The sequence below is a fragment of the Pistacia vera genome, unplaced genomic scaffold (genome assembly GCF_008641045.1).
Source record: "Pistacia vera cultivar Batoury unplaced genomic scaffold, PisVer_v2 Contig798, whole genome shotgun sequence".
Classification (NCBI taxonomy): Eukaryota; Viridiplantae; Streptophyta; class Magnoliopsida; order Sapindales; family Anacardiaceae; genus Pistacia; species Pistacia vera.
In genome coordinates, this window is record NW_022196665.1 from 136,832 (window position 1) to 159,726 (window position 22,895).

General features: G+C 39.8%; 2 protein-coding genes and 1 non-coding gene across 3 annotated transcripts; 2 read left to right on the top strand and 1 right to left on the bottom strand.

Moving 5' to 3' along the window:
* Positions 1-1,380: 1,380 nt before the first annotated feature.
* On the bottom strand, positions 1,381-2,190 carry LOC116117079. The gene has a single exon (XM_031403109.1). It carries the CDS (start codon positions 2,188-2,190, stop codon positions 1,381-1,383), a length of 810 nt encoding a protein of 269 aa, XP_031258969.1.
* A 973-nt stretch (positions 2,191-3,163) lies between these two features.
* LOC116117090 lies at positions 3,164-3,270 on the top strand. The gene has a single exon (XR_004125916.1). It is a non-coding gene; the product is annotated as a small nucleolar RNA R71 (small nucleolar RNA).
* A 4,958-nt stretch (positions 3,271-8,228) lies between these two features.
* Positions 8,229-9,610, top strand: LOC116117080 (zinc finger MYM-type protein 1-like). The gene is made up of 3 exons (XM_031403110.1): positions 8,229-8,293; positions 8,498-8,634; positions 8,892-9,610. The coding sequence occupies exons 1-3, from the start codon at positions 8,229-8,231 to the stop codon at positions 9,608-9,610; spliced, it is 921 nt and encodes a 306-aa protein (XP_031258970.1).
* The last annotated feature ends 13,285 nt before the right edge of the window (positions 9,611-22,895 follow it).

Consider the following 22,895-nt stretch of genomic DNA (forward strand, 5'->3'; position numbering starts at 1 on the left):
TAATGTAGTTCTATTCAGAGCTGTCAATACGGTGGTGATTAGCTGCATCAAGGAGTTTATCAAGACTATGGTGGATTGACAGAGGATTCATCACTGTCGGGTACAAGAGAAGTTATCTCACGGAGTAATTCAATGTATGGCAATGACACTAAAACTGTGGCCATAGTGGGATTGAGTCATTGCTCTATTCGGATTATAATACATGTCATTGGTCCAAAAACTAAATACATAATATCGAGAGTAACCAAAGGTTGACACTATTTTTATGCCTTCGTCTCGTTGAGATAACTAATGATGAAAGGATCGAATTGTACGGTAATCATATCGTTGACAGGTAGCTACTTTGCTGAATCTGAATCTATCAGGTGGCCATGATGCCTTGCTAGGGGCCAATCTTCGTTTGTGTATTAGTAAGATGATTAATTGGTGTTAATCGCGATACTATACACTGCTGGTATGATGAGGAGCCTATGGGTCACACACATAGAAGATAATTTAAGACTCAGTAAAAAAGAAGGGCGTTTTTGTCTTTTTAAGGCGAAAGGGTATTTTGGTAATTTCACAGTGCAATTAAATTTGCTGAGGTCTTAGCCTTTATTTAATTTATTATAAGAATTAAATAAGTGAAATTACGTTTAAATATGTGTTCACATATATTTAATTAAATCATCATTATTATTAAATGTTAATATATAGATTAAATATATATTAATTGATTTTAATTGAGATAATGATGAAATAAAAAATAAAATATCTAATTGGGAGTGTTTGGTATCATGGGGTGTTGGGTTGGAGCCCAAGCCTATTCCATATGGGAATAGGGCATTAAAGTAACACTATAAAAGAAAAGGTAATTGTAAAAGTGTGTGTGATTTTTCATTAGTTTATTTTTCTTTGAAAAACACAAACACAGCAACCCCATTTCCTCTCCCACAGCAGAATCCATTTTTGCCTAAAATCAATTTCATTGATTTTTCTTCTTTATCTTAAAGCTAAGGAGGATCTAGCAAATCCCTCCTTAGTTCTTTGTGATTGTCTTCGTGTAGACTTCATAAGTTCGATCCTACACTTGGGTCGGTAGCAAAACGTTCATTGACAAATTTGGAGGAGCCTCCAAACGTGCGTATGTTTTTCTAAACTCATGATTAATTTCTGCAGATTTCTATTTTAACATAAACTGTAAAATTGTACCTTTGATCTTGGCTCAATGGGAACGATCCTTGTTATTATGATTTTGTTTTCCGCTGCGTATATGGGCCGTTTCCTAACACGTAGCACCCTTAATAGCCTTTCCTCCTCTACATCACTCAAAGAAGCATTAATAATAACAGGATAAAACTTTGAATCTTCTAAAAATGCATACCTCAAGTGAGATGGAAGTTATTTAAGTTCGAGTTTCGGAGGCTCCTTTATTGATGAATTGGAGTGACTTTCTATTGCATTAATCTCAAATAACTTCTTAGTGGGCGAGGATGTCATTGATGGTAGAGAGTTTAAGAAACTTAAACACCCTTTCAACTCTTCTCCATCCACTTCATCTTCATTTGTTCTTGCATGAACTAGACAATTCTCTAAAGGGAAGCTGGGGTAATTTTCTTCCATGGTTTTGGCAATGACATTATCAAGGACACTAATTTCAAAACAAGTATTGCCCTCAGATGGGTACTTCATGGCATCAAATACATTAAACTCTACTTGTTCATCCTCCACTCTTAAGATTAGCTTCCCCTGGTGAACATCTATTAAAGTTTTACCCGTAGCTAGAAAGGGTCTTCCTAGAATTAGAGGTACTTCCCGATTTTCTTCTATGTCAAGAACAATAAAGTCCACTAGGAAAATCAACTTATCTACCTTGATCAATATATCTTCTACTACTCCCCTCGAGTATTTTATAGACCTATCAGCTAGTTGAAGATGGACTGTGGTTGGTTTTACTTCCCCTAGGCCTAGTTTCTTATAAATCGAAAATGGCATGAGATTAACACTAGCCCCTAGGTCACATAAAACTTTATCAAAATGAACATTACCTATTGTGCAAGGAATTGTGAAACCCTCTGGATCTCTGAGCTTTTGTGGTAATTTCTTCAATAACAATGCGCTGTACTTTTCCGTAAGCATCACTGTCTCATGTTCTTCAAATCTCCTCTTTTTGGTGATAATCTCCTTCAGAAACTTCGCATACTTCGACATTTGCTCTAACATATCTACAAAAAGAATGTTAATATGTAAAGTTCTAAAAATGTCCATAAACTTACAAAATTGCTTATCCAATCTCTGTTTTTGCACTCTGTGAGGATACGGGAGTGTCGAGTCATTGTTTGTCAAAGCTTGGGCATTTTTGACATTTTTTTCTCTTGTGCCCTCTTTTTCTTCTTCGAGATTTTCCTTTGTTTCGTCTTCCTTCCTTACCTCCTTCAACTCCTCACCACTTCTCAGTATGATAACATTAACTCTCTCCTTCGGATTCTTCTCTGTATCGATTGGCAATGTCCCTTAAACTCTTCCCGCTAAAATATTGTGGATTTGCCCAATTTGAGTCTCAAGGTTCTGAATAGAGGCTGATTGATTTTGAACCAGGACGTCTGTCTTCTTAAACCTCTTGCTTGTCTCTTCAATGAACTTGGTCAACACATTCTCTAAACTAGATTTTAGCTCTTGAGGTTGAAAAACAGGAGCTTGTTTTTGTTCATTGTTGTTGCTCCATGATAAGTTTGAGTGTTTCCTCCATGCTAGATTACATGTATTGGAATATAGATTCCCTTGTCCCCTTTGGAAATTATTGACGTAATTGGCTTATTCAGGCTGAGCAAACGGGTTCCCTTCTTGGCAATCCTTTGATGAATGATTTCCTGCACAAAGGTCACATATTAGAGAAGAAGATTCAATTGCATTTACTTTTAACACATTACCTAATTGCTTCTGGATGTTCGAAAGTTGAGCAGCCAATGCACTGTAACTGTCAAATTCGTGCACTCCCACTGATTTCCTTATTGAAATTCTCTCTAGAGTCCTCATATAGTTATTGTTCACCATCACCTCAATCAGATTGTATGTGTCCTCTGGCTTTTTATTGTTCAAGGCTCCCTCACTTGTAGCATCAATCATAGCTTGAATAGTTGGTAGCAACCCTTGGTAGAATGTTTGCACTTGCGACCAGAGTGGTAAACCATGGTGAGGGAACCTCCGCAAGAGATCCTTATACATTTCCCATGCTTCATACAATGACTCTGAATCTTATTGGTAAAAGTTAGTAATCTCACTCCTCAGTTTGGCAGACTTGGCAGGTGGAAAATATTTACTGAGGAATGCTTGAGCTAACTCGTTCCAGGTTGTGATGCTCCCAGATGGCAGAGAAATCAACCAAGCCTTGGCTTTATCCCGAAGAGAGAATGGGAAAAGCCTTAGCCTAATTGCGTCATCGGATACTCCATTATGCATGAATGTGTCGCATAACTCTAGAAAATTTGCGATATGCAAGCTGGGGTCATCATTAGGTAACCCAGCGTATTGGACCGACTATTGAATCATTCCAATAATTGCTGGCTTAATCTCAAAATTATTCGCTTGAACGGGTGGTCTCCTGATGCTAAATAACACCCATTAATAGTAGGACTAGAGTAGTCCTTCAATGCTCTCTGAACCACTGCTGCTCCACCCATTTCATTTCCTCCTAAGGTATCCTTATTCTTATTCTCTTGATTTCCCATATTAGGATTGACAATTCATGTGTTAGCCATTGATTTTTTAGATTCAGCTTGCCTCTTTTCTTTCCTCAACTATTTAGCGGTTCTCTCAATCTCAAAATCTAGTGGATTAAGATCACCACCACCTCTTGAACGTAAGCTCTCCAGGATCTAAAACAAAAACACACGACAAAATAAGCGAAACAAAACTAATAATAAAAATAAATAAATAAAATTAACTTCAAAACAAAGATAAAACAAATCAAACTAGCAACTAAATAGTTCGTAATGATATTGAAAAAATATAACTCCCCGGCAAAGGCGCCAAAAACTTCTTGTTGATTTTCGCAAGTGTACGAAATCGTGCAAGTAACAAAGTATATAAAATACGAATATCGAACCCAAGGGAATTACTATTATCAATTATCAATTAAACTATCCTATTACTATTTGATCAATCCAAATTTTATCAAGGACAACCTAAACTAAATTAACAATTGAATTTAAAAAGAAAACTGAATCGAGAACAATTAAAATAAACGTTTGGGTAAAAACAAGATGACTAGACCTAGGGCATAGACTTCACACCAACTCTTATTCATATGTATCGATCTCTTATGCTAATTTTATTAAGCTCTTTCTACAGGTCAAACTCCCTAAATTTCTAATAACTTTCTCTCGAACAATTATCAAATTAAACCCTAATTACTAGCCCGAATTATCTCTAATCAGATTTAAGTAATTGGAGATCATTATGCTCTATGGAGTTTACCAAAATCTCACAAGTCGCGGTAACCTATCTCTAGCGTTTGCTCAACTTATGGTTTTACTACCGTAGACCAACTAATTATCATCTCTCGATCGCAACTTAGTCCATTAGTTCATTCAATTCTTGGGCCCTTAAGAATCAAAAGCATTAGGTATAATAGTGAAACTTAGGAAGAATTCTTAATAAAAATTAACAATCAAAGATCAATAATAATCAAGAGATTGGGCTACATCTTAGCCCTAGAGAATAAAATTAGTTCATAATAAACATGAAAGAAGCAACCATGTTTATTAAAACATTCATCATGAGTTTATAAGAAAAGAACAGGGAAAACTTCTCTATATTGTGAATCAAAGCTCCAGAACTTCTGTTACTTCTCTTCTTTGCAGATTTTTTCTCCCTTTCTTCTCACCAAAGAATCCCCCAAATAATACTAAAAGACTTCTATTTATATCCCACAAGGGTCAGGGTTTTGTTTTTCCTTAATTCTCTTTGATTTAGAACCCTTAACCCTATTCTCCTACCTAAAAATGGATAACAAGTTAGTAACTTCCGTGACTATGCCACGGCACTATAATGCAGCACAATAGCTACTGGAAAAAGTGTGCCGCAGCATAGTAGCTGCTACCCTTCTTCCCATATCATTCCACTGTTCTTCAGAGATGTTGATATTTAGATTTGATAACAATGGAATTTGAAAAAGTTGTAAACATATGAAATGTAGCCCTTGGAATCATGTTTCCAACGGTCTAAGAATCGTCTTAATAAAATTTCTACACCCCAAGATATTCTCAAAATACCGAGGCATGCACAAGCTGAAACGTAATCTAGAATCTTCTCTTTACTTCAACTTCCATAACTTCTTCAATTCAACTCCGATTCTTGATCCGTTTGTTTCCACTCATCACTCATTCCATTGCTAACATGATTCTTCATCCGAGCATAACATTTAAGCACTAGTAACCTGAAAAACACTCAAAAACACTCGTGATCCTGTTAAAGGTAATTATGAAAATATTAAGCAACTTTACCAAATTAAGCCTAATTTCCCACAATTAATCCCCAAAAACCACTAAATAAATGTGTATTTTCAAGCTCTTATCATTGGCATCAAATCGAGCAATAGTCTTTGAAGCCCAAAACAAGCATCGAATACTAGGGGGCAGACGTTGTGTGTGGTTTTTCTGCCAAGCTCGGGCCAACTCGAGGATATAGCTCGATTCAGAATGAGCTCAACAACTACGATTGATTGACCTAGCATAAGCTCATCGAACTATAGCTCGACCCAGCATAAGCTAGTCGCGAACAATTCAAGGAATCATTCAATCAATCCCAGATTACTTCAAATCCCAGATATTGCAGGAATGACTAGATCAACAGTGATCACTGCGCAATCACAGCGCCCAATCGCGAGGATATTGGATTTATGATTCAAATTAGTTCTAATCCCCTGAATTTTGTTGCTTCCTTTGTACAAATCTTGTATATAAACTCCTCTCAGGCAATGAGAAGGGGGTCATGAATTTCATATAAGAATTGCATTGTTAGCTCTCACAACAAATACAAAAACACAGTGGACGTAGGTTGTTAACCTGGCCGAACCACTTTAAAAATCTCTTTGTTTTTAGTTCATTTCATTCATATTCATCGCTGATTATCACTAGTCACGCACACATAGATTCTGATCTCGGCAAGGTCGACGGATCTCACTGGTTGGTGCAAAATTTTGTACCAACACCTTCAAACATGAAATTCATGTACTTAACAACATACACACGAATTCACTTTAATCATATTCCCACAAATATACAACTATTCACACATATATAAAACAATAATAATAATAAATTAGAGAACATGGGAATTATGAAATTTCCTTATCAATAACATGACTTATGGAACATTCTCAGGGCTGACTCATTATCTTGATTCCAACACTAAAAAAAATGATGCAACAGTTCAATATTACAAGCAACAAATAATTAAAATAGCTTTAAAAAAAAATATTATAAGCTGTTTTTCATAGGGATTCTCAATGCATCACCATTAACTCCCCTTTAGGCAGAGAAAATGACATGTTATTAATATCTTAGGATCATAGACAATAAATAATTAAAATAACTTTAAACTTCATAAGCCATTTTACATAAGTACACTAGGTGCATCACCATTAACTCCCTTTTGGGTAGAGAAAATGGCATGCTGTTAGCAGGGGCGGAGGGGGGGGGGGGGGGGGGGGGGGGGTTGTGTCAAGGAGGGTCAGTTGAACCTCACCTGACTTCGAAAGTTTTTTGCTATTTTTTTACTAATGTACCCCTATATAAAATTAAAATACCAAAAAGCTGCATTATATATTTATACCCAATAAATTACACTTTTTTGTTTTGGGGGTTGTGAAACTAAAAGTAAACCCTTTGTTCTCCTGCTAAAAGTAAATCCATCATTCTCCTTCCCTCAGACGTCTTCTTTCTCTTCAATAACCTATAAAGCCAATTCTTTTCCTTTAAGGCCTTATCCACACAAGTGTAATTTTCTCCTCCTATCAAGCCAACAAGTCCCTTTTTTCTTCAATTTTTCAAGTAATACATTTTATGTTTGTATTATTATATTTTAAAAGTTTAAGATTAAATTATAGATTAGGATTTAGGAAGATGAAATTGTCATTGGGACCACAAATTGCATCCATTTTTTTATTTATTTGTAATATACTGAAGTTAGAGGAAGTAAGAAGATAGTTTTTAAACTTATTTTGGAGTTGGCCTTGGGACTACATTGTTTTACCCATTCCATATTGCCCTTTTTTTGTTTTTTACATGGAGAAGATGAGTTCTTGGGACCACATTGTTTTACTAATTTTTATCTATGTTATATAAAAGTGTTTGATTCAAATGAATTTTGGAGTTGGCTTTGGGACCACATTGTTTTACCATTATAGCCGAATTTGTGTTTTTTTTTTTTATATGGAGAAGATGAGTTCTTGAGACCATATTGTTTTACCCATTTTTATCTTTGTTATATAAAAGTGTTTGATTCAAATGAATTTTGGAGTTGGCTTTGGGACCACATTGTTTTACCATTATAGCCGAATTTGTGTTTTTTTTTTTTATATGGAGAAGATGAGTTCTTGAGACCATATTGTTTTACCCATTTTTATCTTTGTTATATAAAAGTGTTTGATTCAAATGGATTTTCGAGTTGGCCAATGGCAATTTTGTGTTGTTTTTTCTATGGAGAAGATGGGTTCTTCATTCTTGGGACGACATTATTTTACCCATTTTTATATTTGTTATAAAAAAGTGTTTGATTCAAACGGGAGTTAATTTTAATTATTTTACAAGTGTTATGAAAAAGTGGACTTAATTGTACAAGTGTTTGGTTATTTGAATAGATTTTTTACACATATCAATTGAATTTTAGCCAATGTGTATAATGTAAGATATCTTTTAAAAAAATATTGCATTAAGATCTATTTCAATTCAATTTCTATTACTTTAATTTAATTTTTGTTAAAGTACTTACAAATTAGAAAAGGAAAGAGATATACTTGTGAGTTGTGATGTGTATGTATTGTTAGAATACTTTAACTTATTAGCTTTATAAATTTTTGTAGTAGTTGTAATTTCACTTATCTTAATAATTATTATTGTATACATAGATTATTGTTATTGTTTGGTTTTACTGGGTACATAGCTTATTTTGTTGCATTTTTCTCTATCAAGTAATAATATATTATTGTTTTGAAATATATGGAGAGATATTTCAAAAGAAAGTCAACAATGATCTCATCATTTGAACAAGAGGAAAATATTGGTGATTCAAGTAAAAATGTGGATGTTGATTTGTGAGATCTTCTTACGGATCCAGGCTTAAGACCCCAAATTTCAGATTATGATCCTAATATTCAAGATCAAATTCAAATAATATATTTGGAAAGGGGTCCTTGTCAACCTAAGGGCCATGAGTTTCCTTCTAGGTATTTTGGTGGATTTTCAAGACGTTTTGTTGTTTCTTGGTTTAGTGAATTTGAACAATGGTTGGAATATAGCATAGCCAAAGATGCTACGTTTTGTCTTTATTGCTATCTTTTTAAGCCAAATGGTGATAAAGGGGGTGGTGATTGCTCTGTTGGTCAAGAGTTTTCAAATTGGAAAAAGAAAGAAAAATTGAATATTCATGTTGGAGGTTCTAATAGTGCTCATAACCAAGCTCGAAGAATGTGTGAAACATTATTGAATCAAGACCAACATATTCAGACCTTTTTTATCGACATTCTTCTCAAGCATGAACAAAGTATCGAACTCGTTTAAATGCTACAGTTGACTGTATTCATTTTCTTCTAAGGCAAGGACTTGCATTTCGTGGTCATGATGAATCCTATGATTCAAGCAACCAAGGGAATTTTCTCGAGCTTCTATAATTTCTTGCTAATCATAATGAAGATTACAATGCTATTGCTTTCAAGAATGCTCCTGATAATCTCAAATTGACATCACTTGAGATTCGAAAAGACATTTTAAGTGCTGCTTCAAATGAAACTGTAAGTGCTATCATTAGAGATTTAGGAGATTCATTATTCACTATAATGATTGATAAATCTCGAGATATCTCTAGGAAGGAACAAATGACTATTGTCTTACGTTATATTAACAAGAATGGACTTGTTGTGGAGTGTTTTCTAGGTGTTGAACATGTTACTAGTACCACAACTCTCTCACTCAAGGCAACACTAGATAATTTCTTTTCAAGGCATGGGTTGAATTTTTCTAGACTACGAGGACAAGGTTATGATGGAGCTAGTAATATGCAAGGAGAATTTAATGGTTTGAAGACATTGGTTTTGAAAGAGAATAGATGTGCTTATTATATTCATTATTTTGCCCATCAACTCCAGTTGGCTCTTGTGGCTTTGGCAAAGAACCATGATGATGTTAATGATCTTTTTAATATTGTGGCGATTGTGGTTAATATTTTCGGTGCTTCGTCAAAGCGTTGCAATCTTCTTAAAGATAAGCAAGCTTGTAAAGTTATTGAAGCTCTTTCTAATGGTGAACTTTCAAGTGGGAAAGGTCTCAATCAAGAGACTAATCTACAACATGCCAGTGATACGCATTGGGGCTCACATTATGTTACGTTAATGAGGATAATCTTGATGTTTTAATCCATTATCGATGTTCTTGAAATTGTGGCAAAAGATGGGTCAAACTCTGAGCAAAGATTTCATGCAAAAAAACATATTTAAATTTATGCAATCATTTGACTTTGTGTTTAGTCTATTTTTTATGAAAGATATACTTGGATTTACAAATGAACTTTCTCAAGCATTACAAAGAAAAGATCAAGATATTGTAAATGCTATGAATTTGGTTGAAGCATGTAAGCAAGCTTTACAATTGATGAGGGATAATAGATGGGAGACTTTATTAAGCAAAGTTTATTCTTTTTGTGCCAATCATGACATTGATGTTCCTAATATGGATGACAAGTTTTTTATTCAAGGGCGATCACAACTTAAGGCTCAAGGTATCACAAACGTGCATCATTACCGCATTGAATTATTTTATAATGTCCTAGATATGCAGCTTCAAGAGTTGAATAATCGTTTCAATGAGGAAAACACTGAATTGCTTATTTGTTTGGCATGTTTATGTCCAAATGAATCATTTGTTGCTTTTGATTAACAGAAATTGACACGCCTTGCCGAACTTTATCCTGATGATTTTTCTGACGTAGAACTCATGGCACTTGATTCTCAACTTGATGTTTACATTTTGGATATGCACTCTAATGTCAAATTTATGGGATTGAAAGGGATTGGAGATCTGGCAAAAATGATGGTTGAAACTAAGAAGGATAGAGTGTTTCCATTAGTTTATTTGTTGATGAAATTAGCATTGATTCTACCCGTTACCACTGCTAGTGTAGATAGAGTATTTTCAACAATGAATTTTGTGAAGAATCGTTTGCAAAATAGAATGAGTGATCAATGGTTGAATGATAGCTTAGTTGTGTATATAGAGAAAGATGTATTTGATAGTATTGATAATGAAGTCATTATACAATACTTTCAAAAGATGAAATCCCGTCGAGGACAATTATAAATGCACTAGTTAATGAGAATTTTATAAATACAAAACTCATGCTTATGTTATTTTAAAATTGTATTGTTCCTTTAACTTTGACCCCCCTATACATTATTTCTGGCTACGCCCTTGGCTATTAGTATCCCAAGTATAGAACTATAGGCAATAAATAATTAAAGTAGCTTAGAACTTGATAAGCTACATCTTATAGGGATTCCTGGTGCATCATCATTAACTCCACTTTGGCAAAGAAAATGACATGCTATTAGGACCCTACACATTAGTTTATCAAAAATAACTTATGAGAACATATGACATTCAAAAGACTATTGCCCTTTTTGCACAGATAAAACTTTCTAGGTCATAGTTCATTCTCCACTAAAGAGGAAAATGCATGTTAATTGAAAAATCATCCACTTAAATGTGTATTGAATTTTTCAGGACTAGTGTATTTCCCAAAATTCAATCTCGTGCAACCTTTTAATTTTAATAAATATAATAACCTACTTTGGCAGGAAATTATGTGCATTAAAATTGAAGAATGTATCATTTTCCAAATGAATAATTTTACAAGTTTCAATGATTGCTTCGCTTTGGCGAATAAACATTCTGACAAGTCAAAAATTATTCTCATGATACTGAGTAATATTGCCATAAACTAAATAATGTATCATTTATCTAATGCAAAATCTTGCAAGCTAAGCTTCAATGAATGCATCACTTTGGCGATTAAACATTCTAACAACTCACAAAATTGTTCTAATGATACTAAATAATATTGCCTTAAATATTAAGATTTCTGAGATACACACTTAATTATCTCTAACAATCTTAATTCAATAACCTTTTTGGATTTTAATAGTCATGATTAAGATTTCATGACCTAGTTATCTCGGACAATCTCAATTTTAATCTTGTTGTATTTTAATTGCCTTAATTAAGATTTCATGAGATATAATACCTTATTATCTCTGACATTCTTAATTTGACAATTGTTCCAACCAAAAAAGAACAATCACTCCTTATAAATTATATTCCATATAATTGTTACACGTAGATGGATCCACAATAATAGAGGGAAACATGATGTAATTTCTTCTCCAACAATACCTAAATAGGCCCACGCTCAACTACATGCGCCGAGTAATAGGGGAATACCACCTCACGAGCCGAGATCCAGACTCACGCGTTGAGAAACTTCTTCATGCACCATCACACACAACACGTGCCGAGAAACACCTCTTTGCGGGCTGTCATGCACCGGAGTATCGATCCACCCGCTGTCATACTCTATCACACGTCGAAAGTCCACCTACGTGCATGGTCAACGGGTTAGGTCGATCCGAGTTTACTAGGTCGGGCCGATCTGGGTTGATCAATTTGGGTTGACCCCCATTGACCAAGTCGATTTGACCTTGTTTGATCTAATCGGGTCAAGTGACCCGCTTGATTTTTTGGGTCGGGTTGACCCTTGTTTACGGGGTCGGGTTGAGTGACCCGGTTCGGCTTTTCGAGTTAGGTTGACTTGATATTGACGTTTCAAGTCAGGTTGACCCTGTTTGACCAAGTTGGGTTAACTCGGTTTGACTTAATCGGGTTGGCTAACCCTAATTCTATAAATATCATAATCACCCTCAACTTTTGTAAGGCTTTTTAGCCCCTAAAGGTTTGAAAAATAAAAATTTCACCCCTGCGATGTGGAAAATTCCAGATCTGTATTTTTCCACTCCAGCAAAAAAAAAAAAAAAAAAAAAAAAAAAAAGTCTTTCCACCCTTCAATGGCCATAAAAAGTCTTTCTAATGGCCGGAAAAAACCATATATGGTTTCAATACATAAAAGCCCCAATTTGGGTTCCTTATTAATTCAAGAACCCTAATTTTCAATATGAACCCTAAAATCAATTTTGATTTTGATCCTGATTATAACCTCAAAAATCATATCTTATAAACTAATATGTGTGGCTCTGATACCACATGTAAGAACTAATCACCAAATCAGAATATAAATCAATGCATTGAATCATAAAGGTTAAATTACAAAATCAATATATCTCATTGGACTATCTTTTTACCGGTTTGATTAAATCAAAACATAATTCATGTTCGCCCATAATTAGGAAATTTTCCAACAATGCAACCTTTGGGATTGTAGGCACGGAAGGCAATGTTGGATTAGGCAAATATGGGATTTGGGTGCATGGCAAATGTGGCAATGTGGGCTTGGGAAGAGTTGGTTGAGTTGGAAATGTTGGCAATGGAGTGGAAGGCATTGGTGGCAATGTGGTTTAGGCAAAGTTGGCGATGATGGCAGTGGAGGCAATGTGGGCTTAGACAGAGGTAGAATTGTAGGCAGTGTCAATGACGGTGGTGGAGCCAGCGGTGTGTCCCAAAGGCGGCGAGCTGCTAGACTTGTATCAATGATCGACAATGATAGTGACATGAACAAACATAGAACAAGGCAGCATTTAGAAAATGCCATGTTTAGATATTAGCAGAATGTCTTAAGAATCTAGAGATGGAGTTTTCAAGTGAGGCAAATTTCACTATGGCTTTTCTTGAAGAGTTGTGTATCTCCAATTGGATTATATATAGAGAGAATTTAAGCTATATATGCTTAACTTTCTTTAGAATGAAAGTCTCATGGGTTCTGGTTGAAGTATGAAGAACATAAGTTGCTTGACCTCCCCGATTGAAAAATTGAAGACTCCTAAGCAATACAAGTACATTAATACCTCGTTATGATTGGGCAATTTTACTAATTTTTGACTTCAGAAGATTATCAGGGGATTCCACTCTTGGTAATTATATTTACTTGGAGAAGTTCTGCTTTTAAGATTTTTTAGTTTATTCATAGAATTTTCTTCACTTTCAACATGTCCATCTGGGATTGCTCATGAAAAACATTGCATGGAGCTCTTTTATATAATTTCAACACATTATATCACTTTTGTTATTTGTTGGGAGTATACTAGTATTTATTTAACTTATATCCTAAATTTAATTTGTCTTAATTGAGATAATTACTATTAGATTATATAAACATATTAATTGTCACATTATTTCACCATTCATTTGTCAGAAAGATTCAACGATCATTCAATTAAGATTTAAATTTTGAAAATGATTTGCCTCAAATTCTTGTCGCAATGAAAAATGTACCAACATGTTGAAACAATAGATTAGTTTAAATTTTCTCTTAATTGAACTCATACTGGTTGAAAGAAATTATAAAATTGAAATTTTTAGAATAACAAAAATGAGGGTTTACATGGTTATTGACTTCCAATATTATAAATGAGATTTCTCTAGTCAGAGTAGCCACCAATGTCTCGTAGTCTTGCTGGTCATGTTAATTAAGCATGAATTTGAACTCACACCTTGTTGATGCTGGGTTTTGGCACCAACGAATTGTCACGTGCGTAACGTTGATTGGCTAAGAAACACACGTGATAATGAATGTATGCAGTGAAATAAATGTAAAGAGAGTTTTTAAAGTGGTTCGGATGCTAAGGAAGCAAGTCCTACGTCCACTGATTTGTATTAATATTAGTGTGGGTCAGGTCGCAAAAGCGGACTGACTTACAGAAGAGTTGGAAAAAGTAAATGTGTTTACAGGAGAGAGAGAGAGTTTTTCTATGTAAAAATGGCCGAATCCCCTTAATGAAGGGGTCTTCTTCATTTTATATCTAACTGAAGCGTGTAATCATCATTAAATCCATGGGTTGGTGTGACTGTCAGGATATAATCCGGCTTTATGTCCCATTGCTCTCTTCCCAAGCTGACTTCGCACGATTTATTGCAGCGAAATGGACGCGTGTGAGCTTCATATCATTTGGCGGGCCTGACGTGTGCGTGTTGCTCTGACGGGAGCAGGTCACCCTTCACGTGACTTTCCCACGTCAGTCCTTTATTTTCCCAGGCATAACAGAAGCCCCCTAGTTTTTAAGGTTTGAGGATCGAACCTTGGAAACTAAGTCACACTGGAGATTTTGGTCGCTCCGACCTGAATGGGGTGAGCTCGGCACAGGACTCTTGGAGAACACGATCTCGCGCGATTCCTTTCCTAAACGACCTGACAATCTTCGTCCTAGTGACCTGGGTCTGATGGACGCTCCTTTCTGTACCTTAGAGAATCAATGAACCTGGTTCTGCGCTGTCAGGCGCTCTGCACGCGTTAAAGCGTTTGTCAGACACATTAAATGCATCGTGTGCTGACCCGACGCCGTTTTGACAGCATTAGTTGCGCAACGCATTCGAAACGACGACTCTTATCACGGCATTTAATGCGACGTGGGGCGCATTCAATGCGGGGAGAGAGAGAGAGGGCTGTCGTTTCGGTTCCGAGAGGTGGTAACTGTCGATTCGCAATCCATATAAAAACTCGCATTTTTCAGATGAGGTCACCGAAATTTCTTTTGTTTCGAGTGACAAACCTTAGCAAACCAGAAACCACTCTTTTCCGATCGGCGCTTCTTAGACAACTGAAACGAGTTTCGGTCTCGGTTACTCATCCCAGAAGGTAAGATTCTCTTCTTCTTCTTTTTCTTTGCATTTGCTTGGTTGGGCGATGGCGTTGGGTCTCCTGGTGTTTCACCAGAGACATGACGCCGTCATTGGATTCGAGCCGTGGATGGCGGCTAGAGTCACTGTTAGGTTTTAAGAATTTGTCCCCTGCCGCGGCACAGGACAAACACGAAGGCCTAAATGACCATGTCTGTCGATGTTGCAGACTGGAATGGAATCGTCAACATCCAGACCGGAGGAAGGAGCCAGCTCATCCTCGCGGGGAGCTCCTAAGGACGCAGCCCTCGATGTCTACTCGGTTCTCACCCCCGAGGAATATAATAGAATAAAGAGGCAGTTTGACATCCACGCGGAGGTGTTCCTCGACCACACTAGGCCGTCACGGCACCCAGTCGATGGCCTTGCCGCGATCTCTGAAGAGATCTTCAAGGGTAGAGGGAGGATTCCCTTCCATCCTTTCATCAGGTCGGTCCTGGATCATTTCGAGATCGCACCGATGCAGCTGACGACAAACGCGTACGTCATCGCTGTCGCGATGTACATTGCGTGCTACGAAAGCGGCTTGGGCGAGCCAACTGTAGTGGAGCTCGGCATTGCCTATTATCTCAAAAAGAGCAGGGACAAGGACTCGTACTATTTGTCTCAGCGACCTACCATTGCCGCGGGGATACACAGCTATCCCAGCAACGCGGGGGCCTACGAGAAAAAGTTCTTCTTTTTCTTTTACGACGGCTACTACCGTTTTCAGGATCCAAGCAGGTTTCCTTTCGCTGGGTTCATTATCTGCTTGCATGATCAGTAGTAACGACCTGTTTTCTTTTGCAGTTAATAGAACGACCAGCCAAAACTTACTTGCCGACCCAAACAGGCTTGTATCCTTTGGAGTACTGGACGAGGAGAGTTGGGACGCGAGGAAGCTTGTGACAACCGCGAACTTGCGAAAATACGGTTTTTTCAGCGACAAGGCGTCGTTAGAACCCCCAGAAGGTAAGTTATACCGGTTCCTTTCTGGTCGTAGAACAAGTTTGCTTACTAACGAACTTAAATGCAGAAACCATGCCCCCAAAGGAGTCCAGGCAGCCCCGTCAAGCACCATTCGTCTTCCCTCGATCGAGGAGAGAGAGGGCGGCCGAAGCTACTCGTCCTATTTCGGCACAGCCGGTGCGAACAGTCGCGCCTCCCCAACCCCGTCCTACGCAAGAAGCGACCAGGACAGAACAGGTCGCTCAGGCACCAACTGCTCGCCCAAAGCGGAAGGCTCCACCCAGAGGTCGAAGAAGAGGAAGCAGATTCAGGCCGAAGAGTCGGAGACCGAATTTGAGGAAGAGCCTCTGAGGTCGCGCCAGGAATCTTGGAGGTCGGGCAAGGAGCCCGCGAGCGAGGCGGTCGCTGCCGGCAAGGCGAAGGACGCACCTGTGCTAGACTCATTGGGGAGTCTGCCCGAGTACCTGCAGCCGATCGTCTATGGCCTGCTCGAGTGCGAGCTATCGGGGTCATACGACGAGTTTGCTAACACGGGCGACGACCTGATGGCCACGTCGTTCCAGCATCTGAGCAAGGTAAACGAGCTGTACTTAAAACTTCACTGACCGATTTATTTCTAACTCATATCTTGTTCGCAGGCGTTGCTTGCGATGAGGATGTCCATGGAGAAGACGCGGCTGGGGGCCGCAAAGGGGACTAGCGACCCGAAGGAGGAGGTCGTGAAACTGAAGCAGAGCTTGGAGTCCGTCGAAGCGGAAAGAACACAGGCGTTCGAAGTGGTGAACAGGTATCTGAACCAAAAGGACGCTGCTTTACGAACAGTGGACTTCCAAAAGACGGAGCTCGATCGACGTGCGGAGGAGGTCAAGGAACTTCAAAGGACAACCGCCAGGCTCTCTAAGGAGGTCGGAGAGAAGGACCAGGAGATCCAGGCGACCTTCGCACGGGCTCAGCGAGCTGAAGAAGATAGGGAGGCCTCCGAACATGAAAGGCGAGCTCTTGAGGCCGAACTCCAGGAGAGTCGGGAAAGAGTCGCTTCTCTGACTGAAGAAATGCAGAATCAGTCAGAGGAGATGGAGGAAAAGGCCGCAGACTGGGCAATCGGGGCTATTTACTCCCTGCGAGCAAGGAATCCAGACTATGGCAAACTGTCCAAACCCATCCCGGAAGGACTCGAGCATGCACTACCCTTTCTGATCATAACAGGCCGACCAAAAAGAGAGATACGACATGCTGGCCAAAGTGCATACCACGCTCCAAGGACCCTACCCACAAGCGGTCGCAAAGCCATGCTCAAGACCCGACCAGACCACGGGGGAATCCCTGGACTCGAAAGATAATCCCCCCCCACGCTCAGCCTTAACTAACCTTAGCGTACATGGATGATTGTCCCTAATTGATAATACCGTAGTCTTATTGACATATATACCAGCAACTTAAGATATTTTCCTTTACCATTGCAGTTCTCAATTTATATTCAATATAAATGTCACACATTTACAATCTTGATGAGTTTAACTAGCTATTCATATACCAATTCTTACATGCGAACAGACACCTCATGCGAACTGTTTTGATGTACGAACAAAAAATAACTTGAAAAAGAAATTAAACAAAAAGGAGAGACAAATAGACGTTCAAAGGTTACTGAATATAAAGGCCGGCAACAGGATTGCTCGGACATTTCCCAATAACTCGGAAGTACTTTGAGCCGTGTCAATCTTTTGAGATGGTAGGATCCCCAGTCTGATCTACTTTGTCACCGGTACGGACCTTACCCAGTTAGGCTCTGTACCCACAACCCGCGCTTGGCTCTCTGGTCCCGAGGAGAACTTTCTTTAGCAACAGGTCTACAACTGGAGTCTCTTGCATGACCTTTGGTCGAAGAACCTTTTTGCTCGATGCTGTAGGCTGCTATCCTTCGAAGCCTTGTTGCGATGTCTCTTCGACCAAATCCAAAACTTGCTCTCAAAAATGCTAAAACAACTCGATTAGTACATCCTATCGTACACAGTCCCCACCTCCGAAGAGAACCAATTTCTATATCGACCAATACTACAGGGATACATTGCTATCCAGCAGCCATACGCTAGTACCAAAAAAACAAGGGGTACACGAAGGTAGTAAATTAATCAACTTGGAAAGTGTCCTGTTACATGCCATCATAAGAAAACTTCGGCGGAGAAAATCGTACCAGGAAAAAAAAAACACATATTCCTTTGGGACTTCCCCGGCTGGCCTTCAGACAGGGAATGCTTGATGGGCGTGTTGCCTACGCTCAATCAACTATGTGCCATAATTTGCATTACTGTCCTGGCGACTGAGTCAAATTTAAATTTATGGCCATGCCCAACTCGTTCGCCCGAACTGCTTCGAACCTACCTCATTCTCGAATTGCTTTCCATTAATACTCGAGACAAGAGAAGTGAAAATGAAGGAATTCCGTAGACGTCACACTCATGTATTATCTTAGCACACGAACAGATCTATTCACTTTCATGGGTCCGTAGATCGCAGGACTAGCTGTTCGGCTCCTAAACAACCCAAATATTTGTGAATAATTCTAACCGCAGAAAAAACCAACACAAATGCCTACTTGACCCCAAAAAAAAAAAAAAAAATAAAACATCCCTTCCACCTGAGACATGTGTGCCAGCAACGAGTACAACTCCCCACACACAATGAGACACCCAGAGACCAGAATGGCTAAGCCCACTTGTAAATAAAAGAACACTCGTTAAGACTTGGCTCAGCGTGAATGATTCGCAGAACCGCGGCAACTTGTTCCCGACCTTCATGTGACAAAAGTTTGTGCTCAATCTTATCATTTCTTGGATTCCGGAGGCCAATAATAATCCCCTGGGCGAACAACCTTGTTACGCAAGAGATTACGAGCTGCTTGAATGTGATAATTAACCAAAAAACACAAAACAAAACAACAACACCAAGCAGATCCCTATCATAGCATTTTCCCTCATGCTGTAGTACTGCTACTCCACAATGGTACCCTCGCGAGGAGACGAGTCACTGAACCTTCACACTGTACAACTATGCCCCAATGAGTTGTCAACCACGCTCAAAACGCTTACTCGCCTCCAGAACCCTTAGCCCAAATCGAACCAATGTCGCTAACGGCAAGCATCCAATACCTTGAGAATACTGCGACAGTCAGGTAGTACAATAACCAGGAATCTGGCTAAGTCCACATTCACAAAAAAACCCGAGCCTCGTCGGCACATCGAGCTGTAGTCGGACAGCAACCCAATCGATAAATGACAGGAAATTCTCAGGAAGCACCTCAGAATCATAATGATAAGCTAATTTTTGCCAAGGCGTAAATCAGCTATAATTTGCTGCTCCCTGGGATCGGGGCGAATTTTCAAAGAGCCTTCAAAACGACCCCGAGAGACCTTCGGCTATCTTCTCATTTAAGCGTACCACTGTTCGCTTCACTTGGCTTTAGGATATCCCCCCCCGAACCTGTTTGACCTACCCAAGCACACTAAGCCAGAGGTTCAGCTAGTAAAATGCTAGATCTCACAAGCACACACCGATTGGCAACCCATTTATTATTAGTGGGAACGATCAACAACCCGGCGAGCAGACAGGACAACAATCGTAAACTCAAACAACGAAAAACCTACATTGTTAGGTCGCAACTTAAAACCCAACCAGGACATAACCATGAAATTCGGCCCCCTCAGAGGGCTCACACAAGGAGAGACCCGCCCACGGCTCTTTTCCTGTTTGTACCGACCCGTAACTAACGTAGCAGGTTTCCAGGCAAATACGACAAGATATCTTATAGTATCACTTGTCCAATTTCGCTATGAACTCGCTGCCTCGCGATTTGCAGATAGGCGCAACAATGCCGAAGACTGAAGTCTGCAACAAAACAAGACCATGCACCTTTGATGTCCGACCTGGGCTTGTACTTTAAGGATCGAACTGGCTCAGTTCCATGGCCCCCATTTGAATACATTTATACCCGAGGCCCATCATGGCTTCTGGAGGACCTACCAGGGGGAGGTAACGTGTCTTACATTGATTGTAATGGGCCTAGGAAGTAAAGAGTCGCACGCTATATACTAGGACGCGCCAAACAGATCAAAACGCATAGTCGTAAAAAAATCCATATTTCTAGTATACCGACAATACATACAGGCATCCGAAATAGACGCGTTACTTAGCAAATACACTGAAACTGGCCAACCTAAGCCTTTTTAATCCTCTTCAACCGTAATTAAAGACTGCAAAATCTTACACAGACAGAAGTAGATGAAGCAGTTACCTGTGGAAGACGGCATTATACAGATTAAAGAGGTATGGCTTACCCCCGAGAATGCTTCGTATTAATAACTCTGTAATGCTTAACAATCCGCCAATTCGGAGGAAAAATCTCACAATAAAAATCAGAATTATCTATATTGGCCTTCAAAACAAATTGAATACAATGGTAAACAGCGGTCTGTTAGCCAGTTGATATGCAAGCGTACAGACCTCCATGACCTGCTTTTTGTGTCGGAGCTCCCATATCGACAGAAGCTTGAACTTTTGGGGTTTATCTCTATTCCCCGCTGATTGACCATATAGTCCAGAACTTTCCTGACGATACCCCAATGAACATTGGAGAGGTTTCACTTCATTCATTATAGATGGAGTAATGTCAAACATCTCAGCGAGATAGACTTATGCTCTAAGCACCTGAGAATTTGACCACATGTCGTCCCACAATGACCTCCATGTCCCCCCGATCTTGTCGAAGAACATTCGGTTGACTAACCTCTGAGTAGGTCCAACTACCCAATTCTTAAGGCGAAGGCATGACTTTGTAACAGTACAGCCCCTGGTCGTATTAATGATGTCGTATGCTCTCATCTGTTTATAACATCGGGATTTTGATATACCCCGAATATGCATCCAAGAAGCTAACAGCTCGTGCCCGATTGGTCCATCAACAGCCTGGTTCATTCTTGGCAGGGAAAGCTGTCTTTTGGGCAGCTTTGTTTCAGTGTCGCTGAAGTCCACACAGGTCCGCCACACTTGCATTTGGCTTCTTACCAGAACCGGTTAGCAACCCATGTCGGATAGAGAGCCTCGCGAACAGATCCTTGCGGAAGTTCTCCACTTCTGATTTTAATGCGCGTACCGCTCCGGATCATCGCCTCTCTTTTTGGCAACTGGCTTGGCTTACTGCTACGTTCAGTGAATGGCAAATATGTCCCGATGTACCCCCCGACATATCTGCGTGCGACCAGGCGAACCTCAAGTCTCCCTTCAAAGAAGTCTCACTACCAGCTCGGAAGCGAGCTGAGGGTAGACCACTTCTGATCTTTTAACACTCGACCTCGGAGCTCTTTTGGATCAACCGAAAATCGGAACATATAACGCAACCACCAGGCCGCTCAGGGGAGTTTAGCCTGAATTCTGTGATCATATAATTATCCTCACGCTGACCAGCTTCGTGTTGCTCAGACTCCGACTGATCTAGCCATGGCCTTGGCGGGGCGCACATCACGCGAAATGCCCCTTTCCTTTGTCGGCACATAATTATGACCCGCTTTATAATAGCAGTTCGTCAAAAGATGCGCTTATGCTGAATCCTCGATTCCTCACCGCTATCCCCGATGGAGTGGGACTTCATCTTGAATACATGATAAATGGAAAGTGAACATCGCCACCTCGAAAGTTCTAAGCGATGGTCCGCCCTAAGTAGATCACCATTGAAAGCCGATGGCACGATCACCGACCAGAAAATCTGTCACCTACCGTCCCTACGTCGCAAGTCCCGAGCGTGTTGGGACTCAGGAATTTTTTCCTGCTGGGAGATCAAGGTGATATCACCTGTAAAAATCCGTAAAAAAGGCATCGAGGCTAGGCTTCAAACGTCGGCCATCGACCAAGGGTTCATATCTATCGAACAGCAAGAAACCACCTTGAACGTGTAAGTTCCAAGCGTTTCCCGTTATCCACACAGACTTCTGTAGACATTGTGACACCCTATCAGGGGGTGTGATCACCAGAGCATCCTCATGAGGTGGTGCAAGCGAGCTGCCTCTTTCTCGCAGAAGGTGATTGGTTCCTCTTTTCTGGCTTTCTGAGGTCACTGCGAAGTGTTCATTACCCTGATCGGATCATGGTACGCTTCACAGTACATATCTTTCCTGGCTCCTCGCGTGTTTTTCCCGCGAGGTACGTGACCTCCGAAATTATGTTAACACTATCGTACCCGCTGCATCACGGCGCTTTCTTTTCCGCTCCCCTTGGTTTCTTTTGGGGAGTCCATCAATGTACTCCTTGAAATGCCCTATCTTAATGAGCTCTTCGATAGCCTGCTTTAGAGCTCGGCACTCATACATGTGAGATGCCCACTTATCCCGATGTAAAGTAGCAGTATTTTTTCGTTTGGCTAGTTTCTCGGCCGTAGCCATGGGTTTTTCACTGGGTTCGAAGGCTACACCGAGCCAGGCTCGGCCAATCCTCGAATATTTACGAGGATTGCAGATATGGACCAAAAAAACGTTCAGGAAGAGTGAGTGGTAATTGTCCCGTCGCGGTCGGCGACGAGGAACAGGAGCATATCCGGACTTTTTTCTGACTCTGTAAGCAGGGATTTTCTCTTCTCCTTTGCGCTGATCGTCAATGGCCCTTTGCGTCACTACATCCGCCTATTATCCCACCGAAACCCAGTGCTTCTCCTAAGAAGGATCGAGGCGAGTGCCAACAGTCGCGAACGGCATCCAAGCAAGTTCTTATTTCGAGTATACTTTTCTGCCATACAAAGTTGATGATCATAGGTGAGAGGAACATACCGTACTCCAACAGCATACAATGCAGTCTATCTCCACAGGATCG